The sequence below is a fragment of the Anas platyrhynchos genome, chromosome 20, assembly GCF_047663525.1.
Source record: "Anas platyrhynchos isolate ZD024472 breed Pekin duck chromosome 20, IASCAAS_PekinDuck_T2T, whole genome shotgun sequence".
NCBI lineage: Eukaryota > Metazoa > Chordata > Aves > Anseriformes > Anatidae > Anas > Anas platyrhynchos.
The window spans coordinates 2,397,428-2,423,931 of NC_092606.1; the positions used below are offsets into that span (position 1 = coordinate 2,397,428).

Consider the following 26,504-nt stretch of genomic DNA (forward strand, 5'->3'; position numbering starts at 1 on the left):
AAGGAACGGCAGCACCTCCCCATGTGCAAACACTCTTGTTTGTGAGCATACACCTGAACACAGCCCAGGGGAGCAGCCAGGGCGGCCTTTTCCCTGTGTCTGAAGACATTTCAGATTAAAGCTGGTGGCAGGCTCACAGCACAGCTGAGCACGACCTCCCCTCTGCTGGAAAGGGGAGGGCTTTCTCCCTCTTGTTTCTACCAAGAGCTAAAGCTGCTGTCGCACACCGATACCGCCATGCTGACACAGCGTGGTCTGAATTACTGAACTATAAATGCAGCTTTTTAATCTATTTGGGGAGTGTACTGTCTGAAGATTTCCATTAAAAAACAATAGAAAAGCTAAAGCTACGAAAACTTACAGCCCATATAAATAGCTTCATTCGGTGCTTCTCTTTTCTAATACAACTGCTACGGTATCTGAAGATGCAGGGTGCAAAGGCAACCACGCTTACAACAGAACATGCAGTAAAGGATATCGAAACACAAAACCAAATGGGCCGGCTATGATGAAAACACCCCAAGTAAAGTTTTCCATAAAATACCAATCATCTATCATCTTGCTCCAGGCAAATTAAATCAGCCTTCTATGGCACCTGCTAGTAATAAAGGCAGTGATGGTATCAGAAGTTATCCAAGCGACGTTTACACTGTTTTCCTAACAGAGTAAAACAGAATTGCCCACTCAGTGACCCATTCTCCCTGCCGTTACTGGACTGCAACCACCTTGCATCCCGCACACAACAGGGAGAGGAGAGGTGCAAGGTGACAGCAAGAGGACCCGACCCCAGCGAGGTCCGTGGTTTCCTCCCACCCCAAAGCAGCTGGCTTGGATGCACTCTGGGGCTGAAGCACCAGAATAAAGGTGCCAGTAGCAAAACAGTCCAAAGGAAACAAAGCTCAGACCCACTGCTGGCTGAGCCCTCTGCAAGCTGCACTCAGACAAAGTCACCTCCTAGCCCTGCACTCCCTTGTTCAAAGGCAGGTACAGCAACAGCTCAATACCCATTTTACACAGGTTATGATAAAGAAAGGGGGCAGGTATTTATCAAAAGCAAAGTCTGAACCAAATTCAATTCAGATACTTCAAAATGCAGGAACACTATATTTATTGGGTCAATATTTCATTTCAGCAATACAATTACAGAATATCACAATGCTGGTTACAAACATAGTATGGTTTGATGGTTACAAATAATGTCGGGCACTGCAGTCTGTGAGAAGTGGGATACGAAACGTTAGTCTTGACACAAGTAGGGTGGTCTTCCAAATCTAGTAATGTTCAAGATATTTTCATATAAACAACTGTGGCACTACAGGTAAAGATTCTGGTTTAGAGGTGTTTTTGTATAAGTAGTTCAATTTATACAGTTATACAGTTCAAGCAACATCTTTTTTAGAATGCTATTAAATTAAAATCCCCTGTAGTTCAATAAAGTATAAAAATAGTACTGAACCTGGTAATATTCAATAAAATGTAGAGTTCATTCACATCATTAAGTAGTAAAGAAATTGTAAAGTTCTAGTTACCATGGCAACATTGCTTCCCATAAAGGAATATACATAAAAGAAAAAAGTTACACATATGGTACCTGCGACAATTATTTAGTGATCCAACACTGAACTTGTGCACCACAAACCAAGTTTCTAAATATCTCTATATATTTATATAGTATATATCTTTTTCATCTTAAAATTTACTTTTGAAAAAAAAAATGTGCACTTCAACAAACTCACTAAGGCCACTCATGCTATAGATACCTAGGATTGCAATGAAATATTGTTAAACAAGACCCTAGAGCACGCACCTTTATATCACCAAAGGGAAACCTGTTTCACTGCCTAAAACATTCCTGAGATTTAGGGACAAAAGCATTACCAGTGCTGTCAATTTTCTGCACGCAGTTTAGTTTATCTCTAGGTAAAGGAAATTTCTTCCCTGCTTCTCACAGAAATCCTCAGAAGGCCAAGAAACAAAACGTGCAACAGGCCGTACGTGTCAAACATGAAAACACCCACAACAGTCAGATTTGCAATTAACATTTGGCCAGTAATTTTCTTATTATAGAAACCATACGGGAAAAAAGGGAATACAATGAGCTTCGGATAAAATAAAGTCTCCACACAGGCAGCAGACGGAAGGAGTTTTGTTTAGAGACTGCTAACAGCAACACCTCTCCCACGCTACTTGCTGCTAGCCTGCAAAGTTGCATCTGATCCATATAAATTAAGTAAAGTTTTTGTCAATAGCTTCAATCATGTTTTAGGCACGATGCATTTTCCTTCTTGTATTCTACCAATACATCTGATTCTAAAAAGGAAATCAAGTTAAATGTGCATTTTCTGTACCATGAGAAGCAGCGCAACGGCACCTTTAGCAAGTTTCAGACTGCAGCACATTTAGAGAAAAACTTCATTTTTAAAGGTAATTAAAAAAAAAAAAAAAAAAAAAAAGAACACTGTTGTCCTAATAAGTTAGATTTCAACAACAAAAAGACCTTCAAAATTCTTTAACAAAAACCCCATGTGAAAAAAAAAATTAAACACCAGGTATACAAGTAAAGTGTGCACATGAAGACCAGCATGCAGAGGCAGACACTGGCTGGTCAGAGTTAACATCGTGCTACAGAAGTGACCAAACAACTGTTTGGGGCCAAATAGTTGCTAGGTGTTGTACTTCAAGTAACTGAGGGATATGCTTATTTTCGAACATTGCAGAAGCAAATTTCCCCTTCCCCTTTTGTCAGTTAAGTCTTTGCAAGCTTTTCCCTTTCCACAGACAAGTCACCCAGAATAGCCCAAGTCCCAGTGCGGGAATCCTGATATCTCATTCTTCCCTCTACAAATTGCAGTGTTTGCTTCAAACAAGACATACAAATAACCAATTCAAAAAGCTTCATGCTGAAAATAAATTGAGGGCTTAAACAACAGTTAATTTTCCATAAGGTGACACCTGTCCTCACCACTTGTTTCCAGTTACTCGAGTGATTCAATTACTTACCATCAAGATAATTCTGAAGATGCATTTCATTGGAGGTGCAAGCCCTGTTCTCCCCTTTAGCACCAGCCCCAGATCGCACTCTCAGCTAGTGGTAGGTGCATTGTACACATATAAAATGCCAATGATTAATCAACTTTATTGTTTCATGGCTGGCTAACTGAATCTCAGCAGACACAAGGTCTCCCACCATGCACAGTGGTTAGACGTAGCCCCCTTCTCCAATACTTACAATCAGATTGTAAAGTACTGACAAATTGACAAAAGAATGCATTGAAAACTTGTGTTAGGGCTAAACATAGGACAGGAATTCCTCATTTCTACCTCTAGTGGGAGGGAGGTGCAGGGTCTGTGTTGGCAAGTTCTGTACTAACAAGCCGCACGGTACGGAGAACACAGTGGATAGTGCTCTGCTCCTTTAGCTCTACCTAGTGCAGAAGAAGTCATGGCATAATGATGAAGCAATACAAAGAAACCCAATCCAATCACACTGGAGCTGCTCCTGCCCTTACAGAGGGACAACAAGTCATTTACCTTCCTCTGAAGTCACCCAATTTTACTCCTTTTTTCTCAGGCATATCAAACAACAAGCTGTAACAGCAGAGACAGTGACAGAGTGACAACAAGCAGCACATTTTACATATCGTCTCCACATGCCAATACAGACAGCTAAGTTCTTCTGAGAACACCACCAGAGAGGCAGAACCCAAAACTAGAAAGGTCAGTTTGGTTATTGCATGGAGAGTGCATCTGCAGCAAGGACAGCATTAGGTGAAGGCTCTGAGCTACGGCATGCAGAGCAGGCGACAAAGCATTTTGTAGCTGCAAAGTTGTTGTGCAAAGCTTCAGCACTTTGACAACTTCAGCAATCAGCCCCAGCTACCTTTCTCCAAAATGTGCGTGCCTTGGCACGACTGGAGTTACTGAAGTGCTACAATGAGAAGTTCAACCCAACAGTTGGGTCACGATTTAATTTAATCACATGAAAAGCACGCTAGTAGTCCTACAAGGAGCACTGCAAGTGCTCTTCTCCAAGTCATGTTTCCTGGCCAAAGTCCACCATCCAAGAGAACCCTGGGTGATTTATAGGACATCAATTCCTTCCAGACAAGCCAATGCACCGAGGTATACAACATGCTGGTGAAGTAGCTTGGGGAAAGAGAAATGTACATCCACTCAGAAGGTCTGAGAAAACAGAATAAAGCGACTCATTGAAGGAATTGAACAAACATTTGGTTCTCAGCAGTGTAACGCCTCCCTAACCTGTCCCACACCAGGAGCCCTCCTGTTTGCTCACCTCCAGTCAAGCTCACCACCCCAAACAAAAAACCTTGAGACCTTTGAGTTTTGTCAGTCAAAATCTGGAAGCAGAGACCTAACTGCAAACCCCAGGCAAGCAGCTCCAGGTGTTCTAAGTGGAAATCCACATACCTGGTTTGAGGCTGTTAAACGTTTCTGCTGTACAGAAGCTACACAGCTTGTTTAGGACAATTTTAAGCACGCCTCCTCTGCCCAAGTTCTGATACTAATATTACAAGCTTCATTTAAGTAGTTTTAACAGGATTAAAGAAGAGAATTCATAATATCTAATTCATCAGTGCCCTAACGTATGAACATTTGGGGATGAAAATATTTTGCCTGGTAGACAGCCAAATTTGCTTGTAGTACCTAAAGCACTCGTAAACAAGAAAAATTACTATGAAGAAATTAGATTTAAAATCCATGCATAATTTTAAGTTGGCTTTTCCTTGAACAGCCTTTGAGGATACACTGCAATGTAAGTCTTAATACCAGCTTTTTTTTTTTTTAATGCAAATACTACTTGTTATGTCAGTAAAAGTATTCCAAGTGTGCAATCATTAAAGCTGCACTAATTATATAACTGCATTTTCAAGTTGGTGTTATTCAGCCTTTCCCCCAAAATTATACTCGAAGGCACCAGTATACGAACTATTGGCCTGTACAATTTCAGTTCTTAAAAGAGCTGTTAGGCTCAAAGTAGTGTCTGACATTTGTTTCTTCTCTGCACTCTTTTTTGAAGACCATCAAGCAGCTTTCCCTGTCCCAAGCTTTATAAACAAATTAAAAAACAAACCCCAAACAAAACATCCAGTCCAAGTCCTGCAGGAACCTTGCTTGCAGAGCCTCAGCTTGGACTGAACTTTCATGGCCAAGTTACAAACCCCTGAAAATAGGGGGGGAAGGGAACCCAAACTGACAGAATCCTAACTATAGGAGCACTGTTTGTGCCACTATAATAAGAACTGAGGTAACAGCAGTGAGTTGTTTCTAGTTTGCTATGTTACACAGACTTTCAAATGAGTATTACCTCAACAATTAAAAAAAAAAACAAAAAAACAAAACCAAAAACAAAACCCACACACTCAAAAAAAAAAAAAAAAAAAAAAGCAAAGCAGCCCCATGCCCCAACAGAAGAAAAATTAAGACAGGCTAGTGAGATAGGCATTATTAAAGGATCTTTACAGCTGACTTCTGCTTTTTAAATTAACGTAAAGGAATCAGTTTCTGGTTGTACTATCATTTAATGTAGAAACGAAGCATCACAAAAAAGACCTGTTGTGCTTTTTGGCATTTTCCACTGACCCCTGCAAACTGTACAATAAGCTGTGTTCTCCAGAAACATAAAATTGAACTGGATTGTAATACAAAACTATTAACTGGTATAAACAAGTTACTGCCTCAATTATTAGAGTAAGCCCATTCAAAAATAAAAATAAAAAATGGCTGCAGCAAATAGTTAAGCATTTCTAGTTTTTGTGTGTGGCATTGACATTAATATCTGTATACGCTTACTAAGTAAAGACATGCCATCGCAACTGCTAAAGAACGTTCACTTCCTAGTTTTGTATCTATTACATGAATATAATTTTGCACTGATCATACATCTAAATGAAATAATTCTACCGTAAAAGTGAATGCAGGGGCAGAAATATTAAATTAAAGCCACTGGTCCAAAAACTGTTTCTAGCAGGCTGGTCCACTTTTGATTTTCCTGGTCCTGTTAGGAAAGTTAGCACTCTTGGTTGGTACCAAAGAAAACTAAGATTGCTGGTCTACTGGATCTTCTATCGCTTACAGATGAACACTGGTCCAGTTCAGGATATTAACAACATACGGTGGTTATTTGCTCATCAACTTATCGTGGTTCACAAAGAGTACGTTGCTCTCTCCCAAGTGGTTCTTTGCCACTTCTCTTCGTAAGGTGGCAGCCAAGGCATTCTCCCTTTTCTTAATATTTGTGATTAACTTTGCTACAATGCATACAGTAGAAAGACCTCTCTTGTGTAATTTCTTACAGCATAGCATTTATTCTTTCTGTATATCAGAAGAAAGCTCTTGATGAAACCTTCCATTCATAACAAGAATGCAACTCTTTTGAACTCAAACAGTTTTATTTAATGTTCTCTTGCAGACTTTCTGTAAAGTAGGTTCTTTCGAAAGAAGAGAGAAAGTAGGGGTTTTCTGGAATACCCAGTTAAAAATGTGAGCCGAACTAAACATGCCATACACATGCTGATAAGAATTTAACACACATTCATCCGTATGGGCACTCTTCAGTAGACTGGACCAGTGTTTCAATGCAAATTCCAGCCCCCAGAGAACTACATGGTTTAGATTTCACAGTATGACTTTTCCCCTGTAATCTGGGGAAAAAACCTTAACTGGTTAATTGACCAAGTTCTTAGCTACTCTGTCCATCAATGTTCTGAGACATCAGAAAAGACTGGACCACTTCTTCAGTGGATTGAGGGCTGGTGCTTACGTCCTCCAGAGCATCTGTAACAGAGAACTGCCGATCTCGCAACCGGTTCCAATTGGCCAAAATATTGTGGTACTCAAAAACTTTCTCATAATTGCCAATGGAATTGTACAGTTTAATGAGACCTCTGTAATCGTATTCAAGTCCACTGTATCCTTCACCAAAAAGCTTCTTTCCTGAAGAAACCCAGAAGATAACAAAATTAAAAGGTAATCCACCCACACATTGTACCTTACTTCTCATGTCATTTTTATCATCAACACGAACCTTTTTGTTACAACATGCAAGCTTCCTGTACAATGCTTGACATTGATATCAAACTTTTCCTTTTAACAGAACTGTAAATTGTCCTCAAGGACTCTAGTAGCTTTACATGTGTAGATAGAATCCAGCAGCCTCATACAGAAGGCAATCATTTTGTGTCACGGTTTCAGTCGAAATTCATTTAAAAAATTGTTTTTCGATCTTCTACCTTAAAATCTTTTTTTTTTTTTTTTTGGTAACCCACTCTACATGTTAACAATATGAAATAAGAATGCCTGTTTCAAAATCGAGCCAGAGCAAGGCCCAAAGATGACTTAATTTGTAAGTTCACAGCAAGTGATAACGGGAAAAAAATAATGAATATACAAGGAAGGCTGACAGGCACAACGGCTTTCCATTTCTTTCAGAAGGTAAACACATTCTGCGTTTAAGTTACAGCTGCAACTCCAAAATGTAGTCTGAAGACTAACACCAAAGCTTTTAATCAGTCATGTTTCTAGATGTTTTCAAGAGTGAGTTCTGATCCAAACCTGGGAGTGATAAAATCCTGTAATTCAGTTCCAAGCAGAACATTTAAGAGAAAGTATTAGACTTACATTGAAACCCTATCGAAATACATGTATTGAATTAAGTTCCTTAAGAAGTGTTTTAAAGGTTTTAGTAATAAGCTTTTCTGTGGTATTAGAAGTATTGTATAGAAAAACATTGGAAGAATCACCTACCAATTGCTATGGATCTCAAATAAAGCTTTTCAGCATTTTCATATTGATTCATATCATAGTTATAGAGAGAAGCTAGATGTCCTACTGACAGGGCAACTTCATAATCTTCTTGACCCAGAAGCTGCTCCTTAATCTGAATTGCCTTGATGTGCATTTCCTCTGCTTCCTGTGAGGAACAAATTCATATAGGTCAGACTACTCACCATACTGCAATAAATAAATAAACACAAATAAAAAGGGGAGACAAAGAAACATAACTATTTAGTGGCTGAATAGACTGCACTATTTCATAAAAGGCATAAAAGAACTAGGTATAGGTAAACCAAAATAAAAGCCAAAATACTGTTTTAGATGGTCAAATAGTATTACTTCCGTCTTCAGAACTGATATCATGCCGTCTCTGAAGGCATCTTAATTATTGTTGCACAAAGCAAAGTGAGACATTAAAGTGCAAGTTCTTCAGCCATAAAAATATCAACTGAGGTTATGAATTATGGCCATAGAATATATATATATTTTTTTACAGTGACAGAATTATAGAGGTTTTGTAGATCTTAGGACATTTATATTAGCATAATCTTACCTTAAACTTTCTCATGGACTGATACAGTCTTCCAAGGTTGCCATAGTGTTTTGCTGTCTGTACATTAAACTCCCCAAAAGCTTTTTTAGCTAACTGAAGCGAGGACAGATGTAAGTCATGAGCTTCTTGAAGTAACCTCTGCTCAGTTTCCTTGTTATGACAGTCTATTGCAATCTCCTCCAGGATAAGTGCTGAGTATAGCAGAGGGGGGAAAAAAAAAAAAAAAACAAGCAAAATTACTGTGTTCTAAACACAAATATGCTAACTGTAGGTAGCAGAAAGTCATCTACCCAAGAGACCTCGGGAGACATCTAAATCAGGCTTTATGACTATTACAAACTGCTTTCAAATGGTATGACCAGAGTTACCAACCTGTTTTTTAAAATAATCTATACTTTTACTATTTTTATTCAATGAGTCTTCCACTAAGTTTTAAAGAAGTTATTTGTATTTTACAAGTGTGTTGATAAAGAGCACCGAGGACTGCTGAGAGTCTTCTAGAGTGACCTCCATTTGGGAAAAAGCTCAAGTTACAATGCCTCTGTTGGGGAACAGGATAAACATATCTGAATGACTGATCTCCACTGACACAGTATTAAACTGTTCCAAGTAACGCAATTAAGTGTACTACCTTTAACTCTCTTTGAAGATGCCAAGAGCAGATGGTCTTCTGGGAGAATATGTGTTATAATGCCAATAGCACGTTCAGCATGGAATCTGAAAAAGTTTGAATAGATGCAGCCAGAGTTTTATTTAAATTAGCAGCTAACTGGTAAAGTGTTAGAAACATTAATAAAATGAACAGATACATTTAAGTTCTGATCAGAAAATCTGTATAATTTAAAAACATTTTTCCCCCATTTACAGTACTAGATTTACTGCCATTACCTCAGGTCAATGTACTCACAGTGCATTGTCAAATTTTCCAGAGCTGTACTGGTGAACATAAGAAGAGTAAGCCAAGTCTTCATGAGCTGTAGCTACATGTATGTTTTTACCTCCAAATACTGACTGCCGAATATCGAGAGCTGTCTGAAAGAGTTACAAGAACACCATTTCATCAGTCAATACAGGGGAGAAAAAAAAGAGAAAAAGAACAACAACTTATGAATTTCTGTCACTGTAAAAAAGGAAAAAAAATTGTCGGATGGTTCTGAAATTCTATAGGCCTATACATACACACTTGATGCAGTAAATATATATAAAATCCATTTAGGATTCAGGGCAAAATGGAAACAAAAACTAATGGTTGTTTTCATTATTTTTTGAAAAAGCTTGCCAGTAACTTAATCAACTTTTGTCTCTTTCCCTGAATTAACTGCATGCAAATTACACTAAAAAAAATTGAGAGCTTTTCAGTAATAGAAACCAAAGACAGACATTTAGTTTTGCTGCATACCTGATAGATCGCAACAGATTGGCATATATTATCTACGTTGAGCAAGTAAAATCCATAGTCTAGTAGCGTATCAGAATATTTGGGGTGCTTGGCTCCAAAATGCTCCCTGTAGGAACATACTTATATTACAAACTGAGGCAAGTTAAGCATAAATTTTAAAATGTATTTTTTGGAATGCTACTTACCGAGCAAGGTATACTGCATGTTTTATCAGCTGTTCAGCCTTCTTAAATTCACGTTTTACAACACAAGCCTAAACATATAGAAATGAAGCACATGAAGAGGTGCACACTCAGAATGCATCTCCTCCAGATATTGGCCCAGTTGCTCACTATTACTTCTAATTTCAAAATATTGTCATTGTTACTAAAGTAATTTTCAACTTATTTAAGAAAAATTTACAGATAACATTTATAAACATATTTTATTCTGACATAAATGACTAAACAGAGTGCTAGTACTGCACCTAGTCTACAAAGATGGAAACAGACCACCTGTTCATGGAATGCTCTCAGGTTAACTCTGTCATGAAGTTCCTTTGAACAGCTGTAAGTCAGTGTCAGGGAAAAGGAAAAAAAATCCACACAGCTGAGATAGACCAATTAGACAAAAAACAAACCATAATGCTTACAATACAGACCAGGTTTCCTGAGTATTCTGGAGGTACTACCCATCCTCACCAATTCTCAGTAGTAACTCACTTACAAAAGGAATGTGGAAGATTTTAAATTCACCTTTGAAGCTTGTCGCAAAACATCCACTACTACTTTTACAGGCAGGCCAACTGTGATCTCCTTCATAGCTTCTATACACCATTTGTAAGCCTATTGAACAAAGTCAGCATATTTAGTCTGGAATTTCATAACTAGGCTCTGAAAAATACACTGATCATATACATTCCAAAATTAAAAAAAAGTTATTTAGTTGCTTATGTTTGATAAAGCTTTTTCAGCTAAATCTGAGAAGGCCAACTTAAAGATTCCTCTTAAGCTTAATAACTGAACTTGGAAGTATTTTACACTGGTCTAAGTTCTGTATAATTACAATGAATGTAATATATTCTAGAGACAAAAATGTATTCAATAGTCTTTAAGTAATCCTTACAATTCTTATCGTAAACAACAGCTTGCTAGTCAGTGTACTTAGAAGCTAAAAGAAAATTGCTGTTTATGCAGCAGTTACACTGAAGTTGCAGTTTTTCTAAACTAGCTGCAAAGTGCAATCTGTGCTTTCCGATTCATTTTTACCTATTAAAATAAGCTTTTTGTAATGTGTCATTTCCTGATAACCAAAATATACTCAGAAATTATATGTGATAAGATTATTAATGATGGATTAAGTACCATTAAGAGCTTGTAGACTAAGAACACACAGAAATCAGTTGGTAAATCAAGTATTCCTCTGGCACTACCACACAAGAACCAAAACCAATCAGGAACTTAAGCGAGAAATACAATATGAATAGCAAGCCAGTCATGAAAAGTCCTAGCAGATTTCATAACCAGTTTCCTGAAGTAAAACAAAAACAAACTAATCCCACTCACCTCATCATAGTGGCTCTTGGCAAAAAGCAGTGCACACAACTCCCCATAGAGTGCTGCTTTGTTTGCTTGCTGACCATGTTTTGCAAGCTTGTCCATGTAAGACTGAGCTAGTTTGAACGTTTCTTCTCCCAAGTGATATTTACAGTTACCATTTCGAACATGCAGCAACCTTAGGAAGACGTAAAGAGATCCTCTAAACACTGAATAAACCATTTCATTATACAGTAGTATCACTGATCTATTATTTGGCATTATACTTACAATAGAACTGGGCTATCATCCCAGCAAAATTGCACTGTCTGAATTCAGTAATACAAAAGAACTGTTTACAGAATACTATTTAAAATACTTGCACAGCAAGAATTTTTACCATTGGAAACATCAAATGATTTTTTCCATGTTGATGAATCATTGTATATCCAGTGCTCAAATCACTCTGCTGTGGCTTTATATTTTATTTTTTCATAAAGTCCATTCCGTACTGCAAAGAGGGGCTAAATTCAGGAAACATGAGCTAACGTATAGTGCAATATTTTATACCTTTTATGATACATTACACTAGATCTTCCAATAAACTGTTACAGAAGAAGGCAAGATCAATTATGTTTTAGACCAAATGTTTCTCTTCTTTAAACTTGTTTCCTGTAAGCATTTACTCTGAGATTTCTAAGTTACTGTAGCTATGCCTCCTGCAACAGCAAGGTAATACATTCAAATTTGCCCTATAAATTCAGCCTACCCATAATACTCTTCCTATACTTTCTGATTGAAATGTATCATGAAATCAAACATTAACAAGAAAGGAAATAAAGCTGACATTTTCACAAGCAGGGACTGGCAGGCAAGCACAGAGCAGAGAGACAGCCATGCAGAGAGATAATCAAAAGAGAAGACCTTCAAAAACCCCCTGAAACATGCTAAGTAAACAAACACCAGCTTTCCAAGAAGAAACACTGTGACAAAGACCCAGAGGGAAAAAAATAAAAATGACAACTATTTTTCCTTAAATAAATTCTGAGAACTAAACATGATGCAGAAATGCATTGCGTTCTTGGTCACAGGCAGCAGAAAACTACCTAGATGCAATAAAGGCAGGAATTTTAAAGAAACTGGAGAGAAAAACAAAGCAATTGTAGTTTTCAGAGAGGAAACTATTCCAACTAGTGAGATGCTGAGGAGCTGCCATCCATCATCAAATACACGAAGCCCACATCCCACATAATGACGTATGTGAGCGGGGATAATACTGCAGTTTACATATGCACATGGGAAAGACAATACCCAGTACCTTGGTGCTTCAGCAGCAGTATCTAAAAACAACCAACCAGAAATCAAGCTAAACCTAATCCAATCCTTTAGATAATAAACTGAAAGGGTTGTGCAGGTTTTTGCTTTTTTTTTTTTTTAAATGTGATCTAGTTTTGAGTAACAAAAACTCCATTATTAATCCAAAGGAATTTTAGAAGAGAAAGACATAGAATAAACACTTTATAACCTTTACGCTAATAACTTCAAATCTTCTTTAATGTCTGTAATGCTCCCCTTTAGAGTAAAATCATTCTCTAATAGCATAACAAACAGCAACCACAGGGTTACACAACATGTTGGTAAGGCTAAAAACACCAAAAAAGAATTAGCAAAATGTGAAACAATGACATGGGAGAACCATGTATTTGTATTACATATTTGTGCCTTATTGTGTAAGATAGAAAAATTAAAGAAATCAAGCCAATAGGAGCACTACACCTGCAATAAAGTAGTATAAAAGTTTGTATAAGAGATCCCAAATCACATTATTGAGTTTTCTCATATAGTTTACTAGTGCTAGTACAATAAAGAAACCAAATCATGTCTAGATAATAAAGGTTTACATTTTTAAATTGCATTCTATTAATAATACAGTGCATTAATTAAACCCCTGGAGACTGGACTTCCTAGGTTTTAGAATAGGAAGAGCCACTTCTTAGAGAATTGTATTTTCAAGTGCTGGACTTAAACAAGTTATTCAAGTGGTTCAAACAAGTTATTCTACACTGGGGATTAGACGGTAACAACAAAAAGTTTATCTTACTACCTCGTGACTTTGAAGCTGAGTACAATTACTGCTCTCTCCCACAAAAGGGTTTTTAGAATTTACATACTTTGCACTTCTGAAATCATTTCAGGATTCTTTTTATTTGATATATTTCCAACTAAACTGTGCTGTTATTTAATTGTTTGGGAGATGCCAATGCATATCTCTCCATTCACACTGCTGCCCAGAGCGACTTAATGTTATATGCAGGCCATCAGCTTCCATTACAAGAACAATGGCTGTCTCTGCCCAAACAGAATTAGCAGCTCCAGTTCAGAAGAAATCATTCTAATGATGGATGTTTTTTCTAGCACAATATGACAATATTTTATCCACAACTGTGTGGGCTGTATATCACTCTCCAACACTGAAAAAATACATAAAATAAACAGCTACTAGCAAACCCATTTACTTCTCATTTACCCAACTACAAACAAGGTGCAGTTTTGTTTTGGAGCAGTTTTCCAAAACAATATTTTTGTCTATATTCAGATAAACAGGATACCTTGTTGTTCATTACAGCAGCTAAAAAAATATATATCTCAAATTTAACTATGCTTACTAGTACATAGGTATTCAAGCCCATAGCTGCAACACACAGAAGAGGTCAGTCACACAATTGCCAATGAAAACAACCTGGCTACTTGCTACTTATTGTATCAGCATCACACATCTAGGTACATGAATGTAAGAGCAGGGGAACTTACCTGAATGGACCCCACTACAGGTCTTGTGAAACCAGCCAGATGCAAAAACTAAATGCCTCCTAAAAACAAATTCTTTTCCAAATGCTTAAGTTGTGGCTGAAGGCATCTAACAAGAACTAGACACCTGAATTTACCTAACTACATAATTAAATAGCTCAAGAACATATTGGATCTATTATCAGGAAAAGTATGTTTTCTTTTTATTTCTGCTCAACTGTATTTTTAGCATTCATATTTGGTGAATTCTTCTTGTACACTAAGTGTAATTTCAGAAAACACCAATGCAAAACTCCTCATGCAAAAAAGGTGAGCTCACCTTACACAGCATTCTACTGCACGAAACCAATGAAGTATTTCATCATGAAGGGTGCACAGCTGAAGGCAGGAAAGAAATACCTTCTCAGCATCACTATACCAGCCAGCATCTGATAGGAATCCCCCTGGAGAAAAAAAAAAAAAAGAAAAAAATATTAAGCATCATGCCTGCAAATTTTAAATCCCAAACATTCAAAGAGCAGAGAGCAGCCTGAAATTCTCAGACATTTAAATCCAATATACATAAGACACCAAGTAGCTTTTTAAAACTTATATTCCAAACGTATATACATTATTTAAAAGAAGTTACAGATATTAAAAAGAAAAAAATAGCATCAGCTTAACTGAAGCTTGAATGAAAAGAATATATTTTATAGCCTATCATCAGTTACCTAAAACAAAACCAATCTGAATTGCTTTTTCTTTTACAGCAGAATCTGATTCTGCTATGTAGGAGCACCGTCTACTGAAAGAATAGGCCAGTACAGAAGCAACTTTTACTCCATGGTCCATCAAAGCCTGAAAACAGTGATGAAGCAGATGTCTGAAACAAAAAAAAAAAACAGAATTTAGTTATACGTAAAGTTTTTAAAACACTGCAGTCAGTTGGCTTGAGTGCCATGAATTCAAATGAGTAGTGATTCAAAGAAGTAACTCCGACCTTCTCTCAAACCAAAACCATATGAATACAGAGTAATTGTCAATCTCAAGGCTAATGGGTTACAGTTGTTGGATTAGCCAACAAATAGAACGAGTGTACACAAAGTTCTTTACAAGGACACCCTCCAGTGTAAGCGATATACAAACTACCCACACATTGTTAGAACTGGAAAACATTTTTAGCTAAATCTCAGAGGGGGGGAAGCCTCAAAGTCCACCCTTGCCCCACAACTCCCACTGAAGTTGCAGATAAATGAGCAGTGATGAACCCATTAACATCACACACGCAACAAGGGAGATATGTCGGAAGACACAAAACTTATTTTGGTTACAAACAATCTGATCTAAAAAAGTCAAGTTCTGATTGTAACAATACAGAGTGGTAATATTTAAAGACAGGAAAACTCTTTAAACTGGGGCGATCCTATCAGTTTGATAACCCTTCCCCTAGAATTAGCTGCAACCTAAAGAAACATACTTTGACTGGCCTGTACGTCTTACTCATCTGATTCAGAACAGTCACAACAATGGAGATAAGCATGTGTATGATTTCCAGGCATAGCATACACTGCATGTGATAACAGAAGTGGACACCCGCAGGTCTAAAAACTTTTAAGGCATGGTATTGGCGAGCAGTGAAACCTATCACAAGACTTATGGCTAGCACAAACTGCACAGTAGAAAAAGAAAGCAATCTGAGTACCAAGTAACACAGATGACTTGGTGTATTTGCATAGAAGTTACAACTGTTTTATTTATTTTATGACAGAGAAAGAGACACTGTACCTTAAAAGCCCTTCTGCAAATCTGAAGAGGTAATTCCTATGGTTATCACATAGGCTATTAAACCCAAGAAAAGTAGAGACCTTTTCCAGATTCAAAGCCCAGATCAAGGGCTAAGAGCTGAAATGAGAACTAACAAAATATTAAGATATTTACCTTTTATCTAAAGCTCGTAGCACCTTCGCAAAAACTTCTAGTTCACAAAATTCACTACCCAGCTGGCATAATCGGCCCTGTTGGTAAAGCTGAAAGGAAGACACAAATATATTTAAAAATTTAAGACTTTGCACTCTCCTGGGAAATTTAACACAAGGATGACTTATGAAGAAACCCAGACTTCAAAGTATTGAAATAGAGCCGGAGTAAATATTAAAAAGTAACAGTTCCACAATCTCCACGCAGGAGCACAACTTTAGTGTTAAAAGCTGAACAAACACAAGCTATGAGAGCTCTGTATGTGGTTTCAAGTTGTTTTTGTCCGCTTTTTTCTTTCTTTCTCCAAACGTCCACTATATTCACCTGCATCATCAAAACAACACGACACCTCAGCTAAAAAACAAAGCCAAAAAACTCCCCAAGCTATCAAGAATTACAATGAATAGCTTCTTTGATACCAGATGCTTTGAAAACATTTTTAAAATTACACAGAATCTAGCAACCAGCATTATTTTAGAATATTTGTAAGTGGAAATCCAAAGCCAAAGCATAAAGGATATAATAAAATAATATATTGTGATCCTAGAAAACTTGAGCAGGCCCCTAGAACAAAGGATGCAACAATAAAATTATATATACAAACAAAAAACACAAGTTCTGTAATGAATGACTCACTGATACCCAGAGCTAAACACAGGCATGAGCCCTGACCCCATTAATACCTGAGCTCACACAAGTAATTCCTGTTTGAGTAAATGGGAATATTCATGTGAATCTGTTCATGAATTTATTAAAAGCAATGTCTAATTTTATGTCCAAATTAATTTTTACCTGCAGATAAGCAAATATATCAGTTGGCTTGCTCACAAAAACACAAACCATGGAGACAGTTCTTTATGCAACGCATAGTTAAGCTGCAGAACTTTCTGCCACATCATGCTATAAATACTAAGAATTTACATAGGTATGAAAATGTCTGTACAAATATACAGCAGAAAAATCCATCGCGGGCTATTAAATCCTGATATCGAAGTCCCTGAACCACAAATGACTGAAAGCTGGGTATGTAATCAAAGAAGCACCACTATACATTTGCCATACTCATATATCCATCCCCAGCTCCTGTCAGAAGCACAGCACTGGATTACACAGGGCTGCTCCAGTACAACCATTTATTTGTTTTAGGTGTTCTAGGACACCCCCCAGTCTTTAATTTACTTTTTTTTTTTTTTTTTTTGCAAGGCGGTGGCTCCATGGGGAAAAGGACTCCTCTCTAGATGCTGCATCTTTCAACAAAGGCCATTTGAGGTCCATTTCTCTCCCGTTTCATGTGTGCACTACGTGAGGCAGGACGAGGACACTACAGTTTACGATCTGACACCAAACAGATTATGCAGTAACGTTTCACACCATCAGGAGCATGCAGGTAAAGCACTACTATGTTGCACTCTTATTAAGTTATTCAGCAAACCCCACTTTTCAATCTACATGCTAAGGTATTCACACACTGCCCAAGGCTGGCGTGTGTTGGCAGCAAGACTCCATGTGCTGTGAGCGAGCAGCACCCTCACTCTGTAAGCAAAGGCTGATAGAACATGCTAGAGGTGTTCAAGCAGAAGCACAAATTTAATGAAAACTTTAACATTCCCCTCTGAGTTCTCATAATTTCTTAAAAAACCTTTATAAGCATCTTCTATCTGTTTGCCTTTTTAACCACAAAGACAGGAAGCAGATGAATTCGTGTTCAAACAAAGCATGTGAGAACATCTCCCCCAGCCAGAAACTTAGTTTTAGTTAACTCTCCTTATAAAAGCACATGACACTGATTTTACAGCACAGTAAGTTTGTTATTTTAACAACAGAACCTACAAAAAAACCTTCAAAAATACTTTGACCTAATAATGTCAATTGCCAGAAATGAATGTTTTCCTTTTAGTCATCCATTTCACTGGAAAAAAAGGAAGTCCCTTAAAAAAACAGAACAAGTCTGCGTGCAAAGTTACTCCTCAGATAAAACAGTGCCATGTCCCTGTACTTCAAAGAAATCAGTTTCTTCTGAAGCTATTTTCTCTCTGGTAGAGAAAGACCATGCAGCCCGGTGTATTAGAAAACTACTGCTATGGTAAGCAGTCTCATTTTCTCCACACAACTCTGCAAAGGTAACTATCATATATAAAACCTAAAACATACTTTTCACAATCGAAACAGATTATACCTTGCCTAGTATTCCAGTACTGAAGGCAGACATCTTATCAGCAATTAATGAAATCATTTCTGGAAGAAACTAAGACTTAACACCAAGTTATTTTACCAAGACTTGGTCAGAAGGACTAGCATATGTTCAATAACTCGGTTTTCAACCAAGTACATCATAATTTCCCCTCATCACTTTGCTGTGCTACCTAAAAATCCCAGTGGTTACTCTAACACTGCTTTGCCAAATGTTAACTCTAATATGACCTTTTAAAATTAATATATTTATGAAGTTCCATAAACACTTGTTGTAACATGCCCACTGTTACATGGGATTCTTAAATTCCCAATGAAAAAATGCCCTGGTTGTGGAGGGGAGCCCCGAACCACATCCTCATTTTTGGTACATTTATTATTTCAGGCCCAAAGGTCCAAGCTTGCCATGTGCACATTGCTATTCCCAACGCTGAGATGAGCACTCAGTGCTCAAGGCACCGTTCTTGGATCTGAAAAACAACCAACGTTTTTTCCTGGTATAACCAGAAATACAGTATCCTTGGAATATTTACCACACTATTCACCCCTTGCCTCGACACGCTGGCAAACATCTGAGGAACCAACTCAGCTTGAAGTCTCTTTAAACTGTTAGAGCTGTTAAAGCAATATTTTCAAACAAAATTTGACATGGAAATAGTGAGTATACAGCAAACAGTGAAGCAATTCCAGTAGACTCAGTAACACTCATTTGCTCATTGAGAAGCAGTTGCAAGTACTGAAGAAATGATTCTCTTGTTAAAGTTCCAGAGAGACAGAATTCCTGACCACAAGCCTTGCTACATAACATGAAAAACAAAACAGTGATTCAAGAAAAACATGCCCTGACAAGAATGGCAGAGGTCTGGACTTCTGGAAAACTATTAATTTCTTAAGAAGGAAGAGGTTAAGTTTTTGTCTAAAAAAACGTATTTGGAGCTTAACAGAGATTTCTTTTTTTTTAAAACCCACAGAAAATTGAGTAAGAGCCTACAGTATGACTTCCAACTTGAACAGCTCAAACTGACACATCGATTCTGGCACTGAAGACACGAACCAAGGTATAAGTTTAATGCGTTGCCTTGTTATTTACATATGTGCAGAGTCAAACTGTTCTGCACAGCTATGAGAAAACCACCGTGATCTTCCTTCAGAAACTAAGGCTTACATTTAACCCACAGCACATTGTCCAAAGCATTCAAAAGCTGCATACAGCGGTGTTCCCAGTCAAACATATTGATAACATTAACTTTTAACTTATCTGTTATCATACCATCGCGCCCATATAATTCTGTTAAAGTTCTTGTCAGAGTTCTCTCTCAATAGATTAAGCTGAGCTCTAACTGCTTCCTAGCAAACCCCTAGAAATAAAGACAAAGATGTTAAACTACCAGTAAAAGCAAAGCCATAACATCACAGAGAAAGTGATACAGTATTAGTATCACTGGCATTCTTGGCTGTTTCACTGGGTACAAGAGAAACCTAAAAATACATTTAGCTTTTTAAAATTAATCACATTTTAAAAGCAGATGGAGATTAATTCTAACCAGTTGTAAGAGGACCCTCCAGAAGAACTGTAGCACATGCAATTTAAAAAATATGCTCTTATTGCTCCAGTTTGGAAGAGGTCTGAAAAATAAATATGGATATTTTGGTAAGAATTAAAGATGCAAAGAATTGCATGGAGCTACCCAGCAAGTTTAGTGATGTTCAATAACATACTGTAGAATGCCATGCTAAATGTAGGAAGGATTGTATACCTAAACACCAAAATCAGTATTTAGGAAACAAGTTTGGCTGTAACCCCCCCTCTTTCTCCCCTACTTAACACAGAAGGAAGAAAGATTTTTAGGAATCATTAGGGCACCGAATCAATCTGTTGACAAATGACTCATTAAAGGCCAAGGGGACAGGTGGCAGACAGGCTTAGAAAATAATCAGTTAGAAATGTAGGTACATGAACTCTTAAATCAATTTCAAATCCATCTTCAAAGCATCTGGACAAGGCTAGTTCAATGTGATACTGGGCATAAAAAGGCAAACTTTACGTATTTGAAAACATACTTCTAATTAGAATCTGATCTTTATGAACCTCAAGCAAAATAAACAACTAACAAAAACCCCTCACTGAATAAGCCTAATTTAACAGATAACTTTTGAGCTTATAGTCTTACATACAGAGCACACTTCTTCCAACTTGCTCTTCTTCCTGTATCACATCAGCATTTTTTGTTTTATTTCACATCTACACAGAACTCGTACACTTTGTGTGAAGTACAAACCTTAGAGTCACACATTCATGTGACTCTCCACAGCAGGGAAACCCTATTTTTTCTATCCAGTTTGCTTTGATTTCAAGTTAAATCAGTACGAATGAAATGAAGTAGAAACAGCAATTACTGCTTCAGCGGCAGCTGAACACCTTTGTTCATGTGACCTCATTACCAGAATTATGCTGAGTTCCAGTGTATAAGATTTAACAAGGATACTGAAAAAACCAGGGAAGCCAGAATACATATTAGGATCAGAAAACATGCCACACAGAGGTTCAAAAAGAAAAATAAATAAATAAAATAAAGAGCAAAGTAAATAATAAGAATTAGGAAAACGGTAAGCAAAGGCAAGGAGTTTCAAGCCAACAACATAAGGTAGGATGGTTCAGTTCCAGTCAAATTTAGTCTACAGATAAGAGACATATTAAAATAAAGAGCAATAAACATTGCTAAAAAAGCTCATGACATGGTGCTTCGCCTTCAGTGGGAGGTCTTAATTTAAAGAGGGGGTGCTAGATGGATATGATTTAATCCAAAGTGTTTAGGGAAGTCCTCCGGCATGTGCCAGCCTGGAAGTCTAACCAGGTGATGAGAATGCCTGTATGCATGCACACATATGTAAACCACGTTTGGTTCCCACATACGTATTTCTGACCCCTAGAAGGACAGCAGCATTAATTTAATTAAGCCTGGTGAAGTCACGCTGGTCAGTCACAGCCAGAAGCCCTACAAAATATGACCCACTTGTTCTGGATTTCTGACCTGCCTCCTAAGATACATTGCTTGCTTATGACCTTGTTTGTATTCCTCTGGTCACAAAGATATTCAAACTAAAGATGTACAGCTATACTTCAATTCATAGGTAGCTTATCTTTTCCTCCTTCATCACATACCCAGGAATATGAGGGATGAACCAGATTTACTCTGACCTTATGGAAAAGATGCTTATAATCATTCTTCATCAGTAAAAGCAGTCTCTACTGCAATGCAGAGAACGGACGCTCTATTGTGTGTTGCAAAGTGTCAGCAAATTCCTGTTTATTCATTTTGTTTCATTCAAAGAATAACTAGATGCGATACAAGAGCTTTTATTAGCCATACTTGCTCTTGTTTGGATTACCAGAATACAGGGAAGAGACAATGCTCTGGCTACACATTGTCCAGAAGTTGGAGCTATCAAGATGTAAATTAAAAACCTGTATTTTGACCCACAGCAAGGCGGGACCACTCTGGAAGTTTTATTGACCACTTAAAATACAGAAAAAGCATGATTATAGCCTTCTGGATTTTGCCTGAAAATGTTAATACAAAACAAGTTAGCATAGTGCAATTTCTAAAGGTTACGGGTCCGCACTGACTGAGACAATTTGTCATCTCCAATTGTTCCTGTGGTTAATGATATCATCAGAAAACATTCAAAGAACATTGGACCCAAATGATTTTCAAGAAAGATCAATGTGGAAAAAAAAAAAATAACAGCACAATCCAGAATAGACATTTCAAAAATAAATTAGACATTAGACGAAACTCCTTGTTATCCTATGTATATCCAAGATTAGCTTGCTAGCATGTAACTGCAACAAGTATCTACAAAAGAGAACACTAAGACTAGTGAGGCAGTATGACTTCAAATATCCAGGAGAATCAACAACAACAAAAAAGATAATTAACACATAACAGAATATTAAGCTGAGGCACAGGGGAAAACAACTAACTTCTGTATACAGCATTAAGTAAACCGTCTCTGGACTCCATAGTTCAATGTCTTATTTCTGTCAAAAGCTCAGTTATTTGGAAGAACTCCCTCCCTCAATAGACCATCCTTTCCCTGACAAGCCACAAAAGAAAAAAAATTTTTTGAAGACTTTCCGTTTATTCCAGTTGTCACTTTTTAATAAAAAAAGTTTGGCATTTGCAAATATTGCCCAGCTGCCAGGCACGATTCTCACATTTTAACTTTGATCCAGCATATTTCTTTCTTTGGTTTCTGAAAGTTGGACCTCACCTCCAGTTTAAAAAAAAAAAAAGAATGAACTACTTTTACTAGGAAACAACACCACCAGGATATACATAAGCCTGGCAAAGATCCTAAGGAAACAAAATACACTGTGTTTGCACATTTTTTCCAAATGCAGGTGTTACTTGCGACAATACCAGTTATTAAACTCTTCAAAATACAGATGTGATAAGACATTTATATTTTTCTTAGCACAAACGCAGACTTGAAAATCTCCAGGATATCCTGTAACCAATGTAACCAAGCTAGCAAACTGTGCAATCAAGACTGGCAAATGCTAATTTCAAGTGTTCATACTGATGAATGTGTTAAAAATAGTTCTATATGGCCACAGCCAATTAACATCCACAGTGCGTATCAAAATAAAGTCTGACTGGTGCTGCTACCTTTTAGCTTTACAAAGCGGGTGGCAGTTTCTCTGATACCACAAGTTGCAAATAACACCTAGATAACAGCATTTTTTGCAAGTTAGATGTGAGACTGAAAAAATACCTCCTATCAATAATCACAGAAAGATTCTCCCTCTTTTTCAAGGTCTAAATGCAGCTATTTTCACAAGTTCTACATTACCCACCGATTTTCCTCAGCCATATTTAAAAAATAAGTCAATTCTATACAATACTAACAACAAATTGATGCCCTTTCAACAGAGCAGCCATCAACACATAATCAGAACAAAGATTGAGAAGGCTTCTAGTTTGTCTTCTTTTAAAGACTATTAGTGATTTTGGAAATTCTGCTTTAAAGAACTCATTGTCAGGATGCACTGAGCATACCTCCCTAACCTATAATGGTAATTATTATCAGTATCATTTTGGAAAGCCTGGTACCTGTGCTCTGAAACAAAGAAAGCAAATTGTTTTGCTTTTTTGCACTATACAAAACAGGGTTTCGCACCATATGAAACAGGGAAGGGGATTGTTCAAAGGTGGTACAGGAGTTCTCGTTCTAACCTGGTTCACTGATGTCCTTTGTATTGCTGCAGCCATCAAGAACCATGCTCGATGTTGTATAGGTGCATAGAAAAACGCAAGCACTGTTCCAAAAGATTTATCTGGGCTATGCTTTGAGATGCTCACTGAAGGCAGACATCTCTGCATATGGAGCACCGTTTAGTCAGGGCTGCAGACTTGCTTTCAGCATCCCAGCCAAGATTTAGTCACATTTATGCATAAGCTAATTTAAATGCGACTATTAAAGAGGACAGATTCTCCTACATAGAAAAGGTACAAAATAGTGTGAAAATAGAGTGAAGGCATGGAAGACCATCTTGCTATTGGCAGCACTGGCAAGACACTCACTACACTGCGTAACCTGCTTTCAGTTACTCTGTATTTGGACATCTCATAGGTATATATTTGTATGAGAAATAGAGGTGCACCTTATACTTTTCAGATCAAAGATCATCCTGTTGTAAAACTTATAAATAAAAGGGAAAAAAAAAAAAGCAAATTATCACCATTAACAAAAATTATACTGGCTAGCGGTTAGTACAACAGAACCAGTATTTTTGAGGACAGGCCTTTAGCATGCTTGTTACCATCTCCTGAACAAGGCAACATACTACTTGTACATGATCAGAACAGATTAAAGTATCTTTAGAAGTCAAATATAGTGCTGGTTTATTTTTCATGATGAAGTAACTCCAAATGAATATGAATTGATGCAACCACTGAAGAGTGCTAATAAAGCATAGGAAGTCACTGATCTATTTAGCTCACCTGTGAAGGAGTTTTTAAACAATTTGGGAAGAACATATACTTAGACACTTCCATCATCTGAAGTTCTTTTTCTGTGCTTTTAAAGCCCTAGAGAACCAGCCCTTTTTCTGTATGAATGTCAAGACAGGGTCAAGGAAGCTTACTTATCAATGGCCATACCTGCGAACAGCTAAAAATAAACCTCAAAATGTTTTTCCACATTATTAGTTCCGCACCTTTAGTGTTTATCTAGTACTTGCTGTATCCAACCCCATCATTTTCTGTGAGCATGTTCATATACAGATTTCCCATGCTTCTTAACACTTATGGATTAGGTAAGTGGTGCCTAATATACAGAAAACGTGTATTTCAACTCCACAGAAACAGTTTCCCTGTCTATCGAAGATCAGACACCCTTCTAAATACCGTTACTCCATACGTATGGAATGGGCCACTACTCCTGGTTCATAAGGACTCATCTGAAAAACTACTTCATTTAGCACATCCTAGGTTTTTAGAAATTTACTGGCCGAGGAAAAAAAGGTTATCCGCCTCCATAGCTCTTACACACTGTTTCTCTCCTGACAAATGCTCTTTTCCAGCAGCTCCTGTAGATGGATGAAGCACCTATTTAGTGGACAATAGAAATTAATGGACCATCCTCGCACACCTTTTCCTCTAACTCGGGATATTTTAGAGGAGGCAGCTGAATGAGAAATAGCCACTGCGTGAAAGAAAGATTTAAAGCTAACCAGCTCGATCATTTAAAGAGTCTCCAATCTGGCTCCCACCAGATCTTTAAACGTAGGAGAGCCTGGCAAACTCAGCGCCTTCCACCAGATATCACCTTCTCCAGCAGAAGGAAAAAAAATAAAGGGGGGGGGGGGGGGGGGGGAAACTGGACCGAAAATACCCCCCAAACCCAAACCACTCGGTCCCAACCTGCCCCTACCCCTTCCCCACGTCCCCACTGCCCCTCAGGGCAGGGCAGGGCCGGGCCCTTCCCGAGCCCTCCCCAGGACCCCCCCCTCCGCCACCTCCACAGGCCGAGCCCTGCCCGAGCCTCCCCCGGAGCCTCCCCCCTCACAGGCCCTCAGCTCCGTGTCCCCCCCCCCCACGTCCTTCGGGCCCTGCCCTGCGGCCGAGCAGCACCGGGGGGGAGCCGAGACCCCGCGCCCCTTCCCCTCAGACCCCCCCTGCGTGGGGCAGGCCCGGCTGCGGCCCCCCCTTCCCCTTCCCCTTCCTCCTCCTCCCTCCCCGTGGCCGCTTCTCCTTCCACCCCCCCCCCCCCCTCCCTTAAGGCCCAGCCAGGCCCAGACCTCTCCCTACACACCCCTCACTCCCCCCGCACCTTGTAGTAAACGTCGAACTGGATATTCTCGGGCAGCGAGCGGATGTCCCGGCGCCGGGCCCGCCCGTAGCTGTCCACCACAGCCGAGATGGCCGTGTTGTACAGCGTCTCGGGCACCCACTCCAGCTCCACCGCCGCCATCTTGCGTGTGCGGAGCCGCCTTCCCCCAGCCCCAGCCCGGCCCCGCTCCGCCTCACGCCCCGCAGCCCTGCGCGGTCGCCCGGCCCCCGGAGGGAGGGAGGGAGGGAGGGAAGGAAGGGAAGAGGGAGGGAAGGGGAGGACGGAGGCGCTGCTGGGGTGCGAAGGGAGGATGGCGGAGAGGGGGGTAGAGGGCAAAGGGGGGGTGTGGGGGGGTGAGGGGTTGAGCCGCCTGCGCTGGGGAGGCGCGAGGGAACGAATGTGGGGCGGAGAGTGGAGGAGGATTTAAAAAAATAATAATAATAATGAAGAAAAAGAAGAAGAAGAAAAAGCCAAGGGGAAGTCAAGGGCTGAGGGGTTACGGGATTTGCGGTGGGGGTGAAGGGAAATGCAGAGGGGGGAGGCGCTGGGGGGAGCGTGAGGTGAGCGGGCAGCGCCGTGACCCGCGGCCCGGCTGCCGGGGGCTGCTCGGGGTCCCTGGGGTCGGGTTCTGGAAGCGTTATTGGTGTAGGGGCGTTACTGGTATAGGGGCGTTATTGGCGTGAGGAAGTTATTTGTGAGAGTTATTTGTGAGGGGGGCAGCGGGCCCGGCGCCCCCCGTACCTGGCCTCAGGGGAGGCCCCGGGCGCCCCCTCCCACGCCGAGCTCCGCGGCCTGCCCTGCGGTGAGCTGAGGGATTTCACGGAATCAGCAAATATCCCGCCTTGGAAAGGACCCGTGTTTGTATTTACAGCTTAACCCGCGGTGATGTGCTGCTGGTGCTCGCCTTCTGGGGCTTTCAGGTGCGCAGGCAGCTCAAGGTGAGCGTTATTTG

General features: G+C 39.1%; 1 protein-coding gene across 3 annotated transcripts; it reads right to left on the minus strand.

Moving 5' to 3' along the window:
• Window positions 1-1,091: 1,091 nt before the first annotated feature.
• Window positions 1,092-25,863, minus strand: APPBP2 (amyloid beta precursor protein binding protein 2). Of its 3 annotated transcripts, none has more exons than XM_072026243.1 (14): window positions 25,553-25,690; window positions 19,485-19,572; window positions 15,986-16,074; window positions 14,779-14,930; window positions 14,388-14,511; window positions 11,291-11,459; window positions 10,481-10,570; window positions 9,932-9,999; window positions 9,747-9,852; window positions 9,255-9,379; window positions 8,979-9,064; window positions 8,348-8,538; window positions 7,765-7,930; window positions 1,092-6,954 (listed from the first exon to the last, which is right to left on the minus strand). In XM_072026243.1, the coding sequence occupies exons 2-14, from the start codon at window positions 19,494-19,496 to the stop codon at window positions 6,701-6,703; spliced, it is 1,632 nt and encodes a 543-aa protein (XP_071882344.1). In that variant the 5' UTR covers window positions 19,497-19,572; window positions 25,553-25,690; the 3' UTR covers window positions 1,092-6,700. The 3 variants fall into 3 exon arrangements, with proteins under 3 accessions (XP_071882344.1, XP_071882345.1, XP_027328510.1); XM_072026244.1 differs by lacking the exon at window positions 25,553-25,690 and adding an exon at window positions 19,759-19,835; XM_027472709.3 differs by lacking the exon at window positions 19,485-19,572 and having other exon boundaries at window positions 25,553-25,863.
• Window positions 25,864-26,504: the final 641 nt, after the last annotated feature.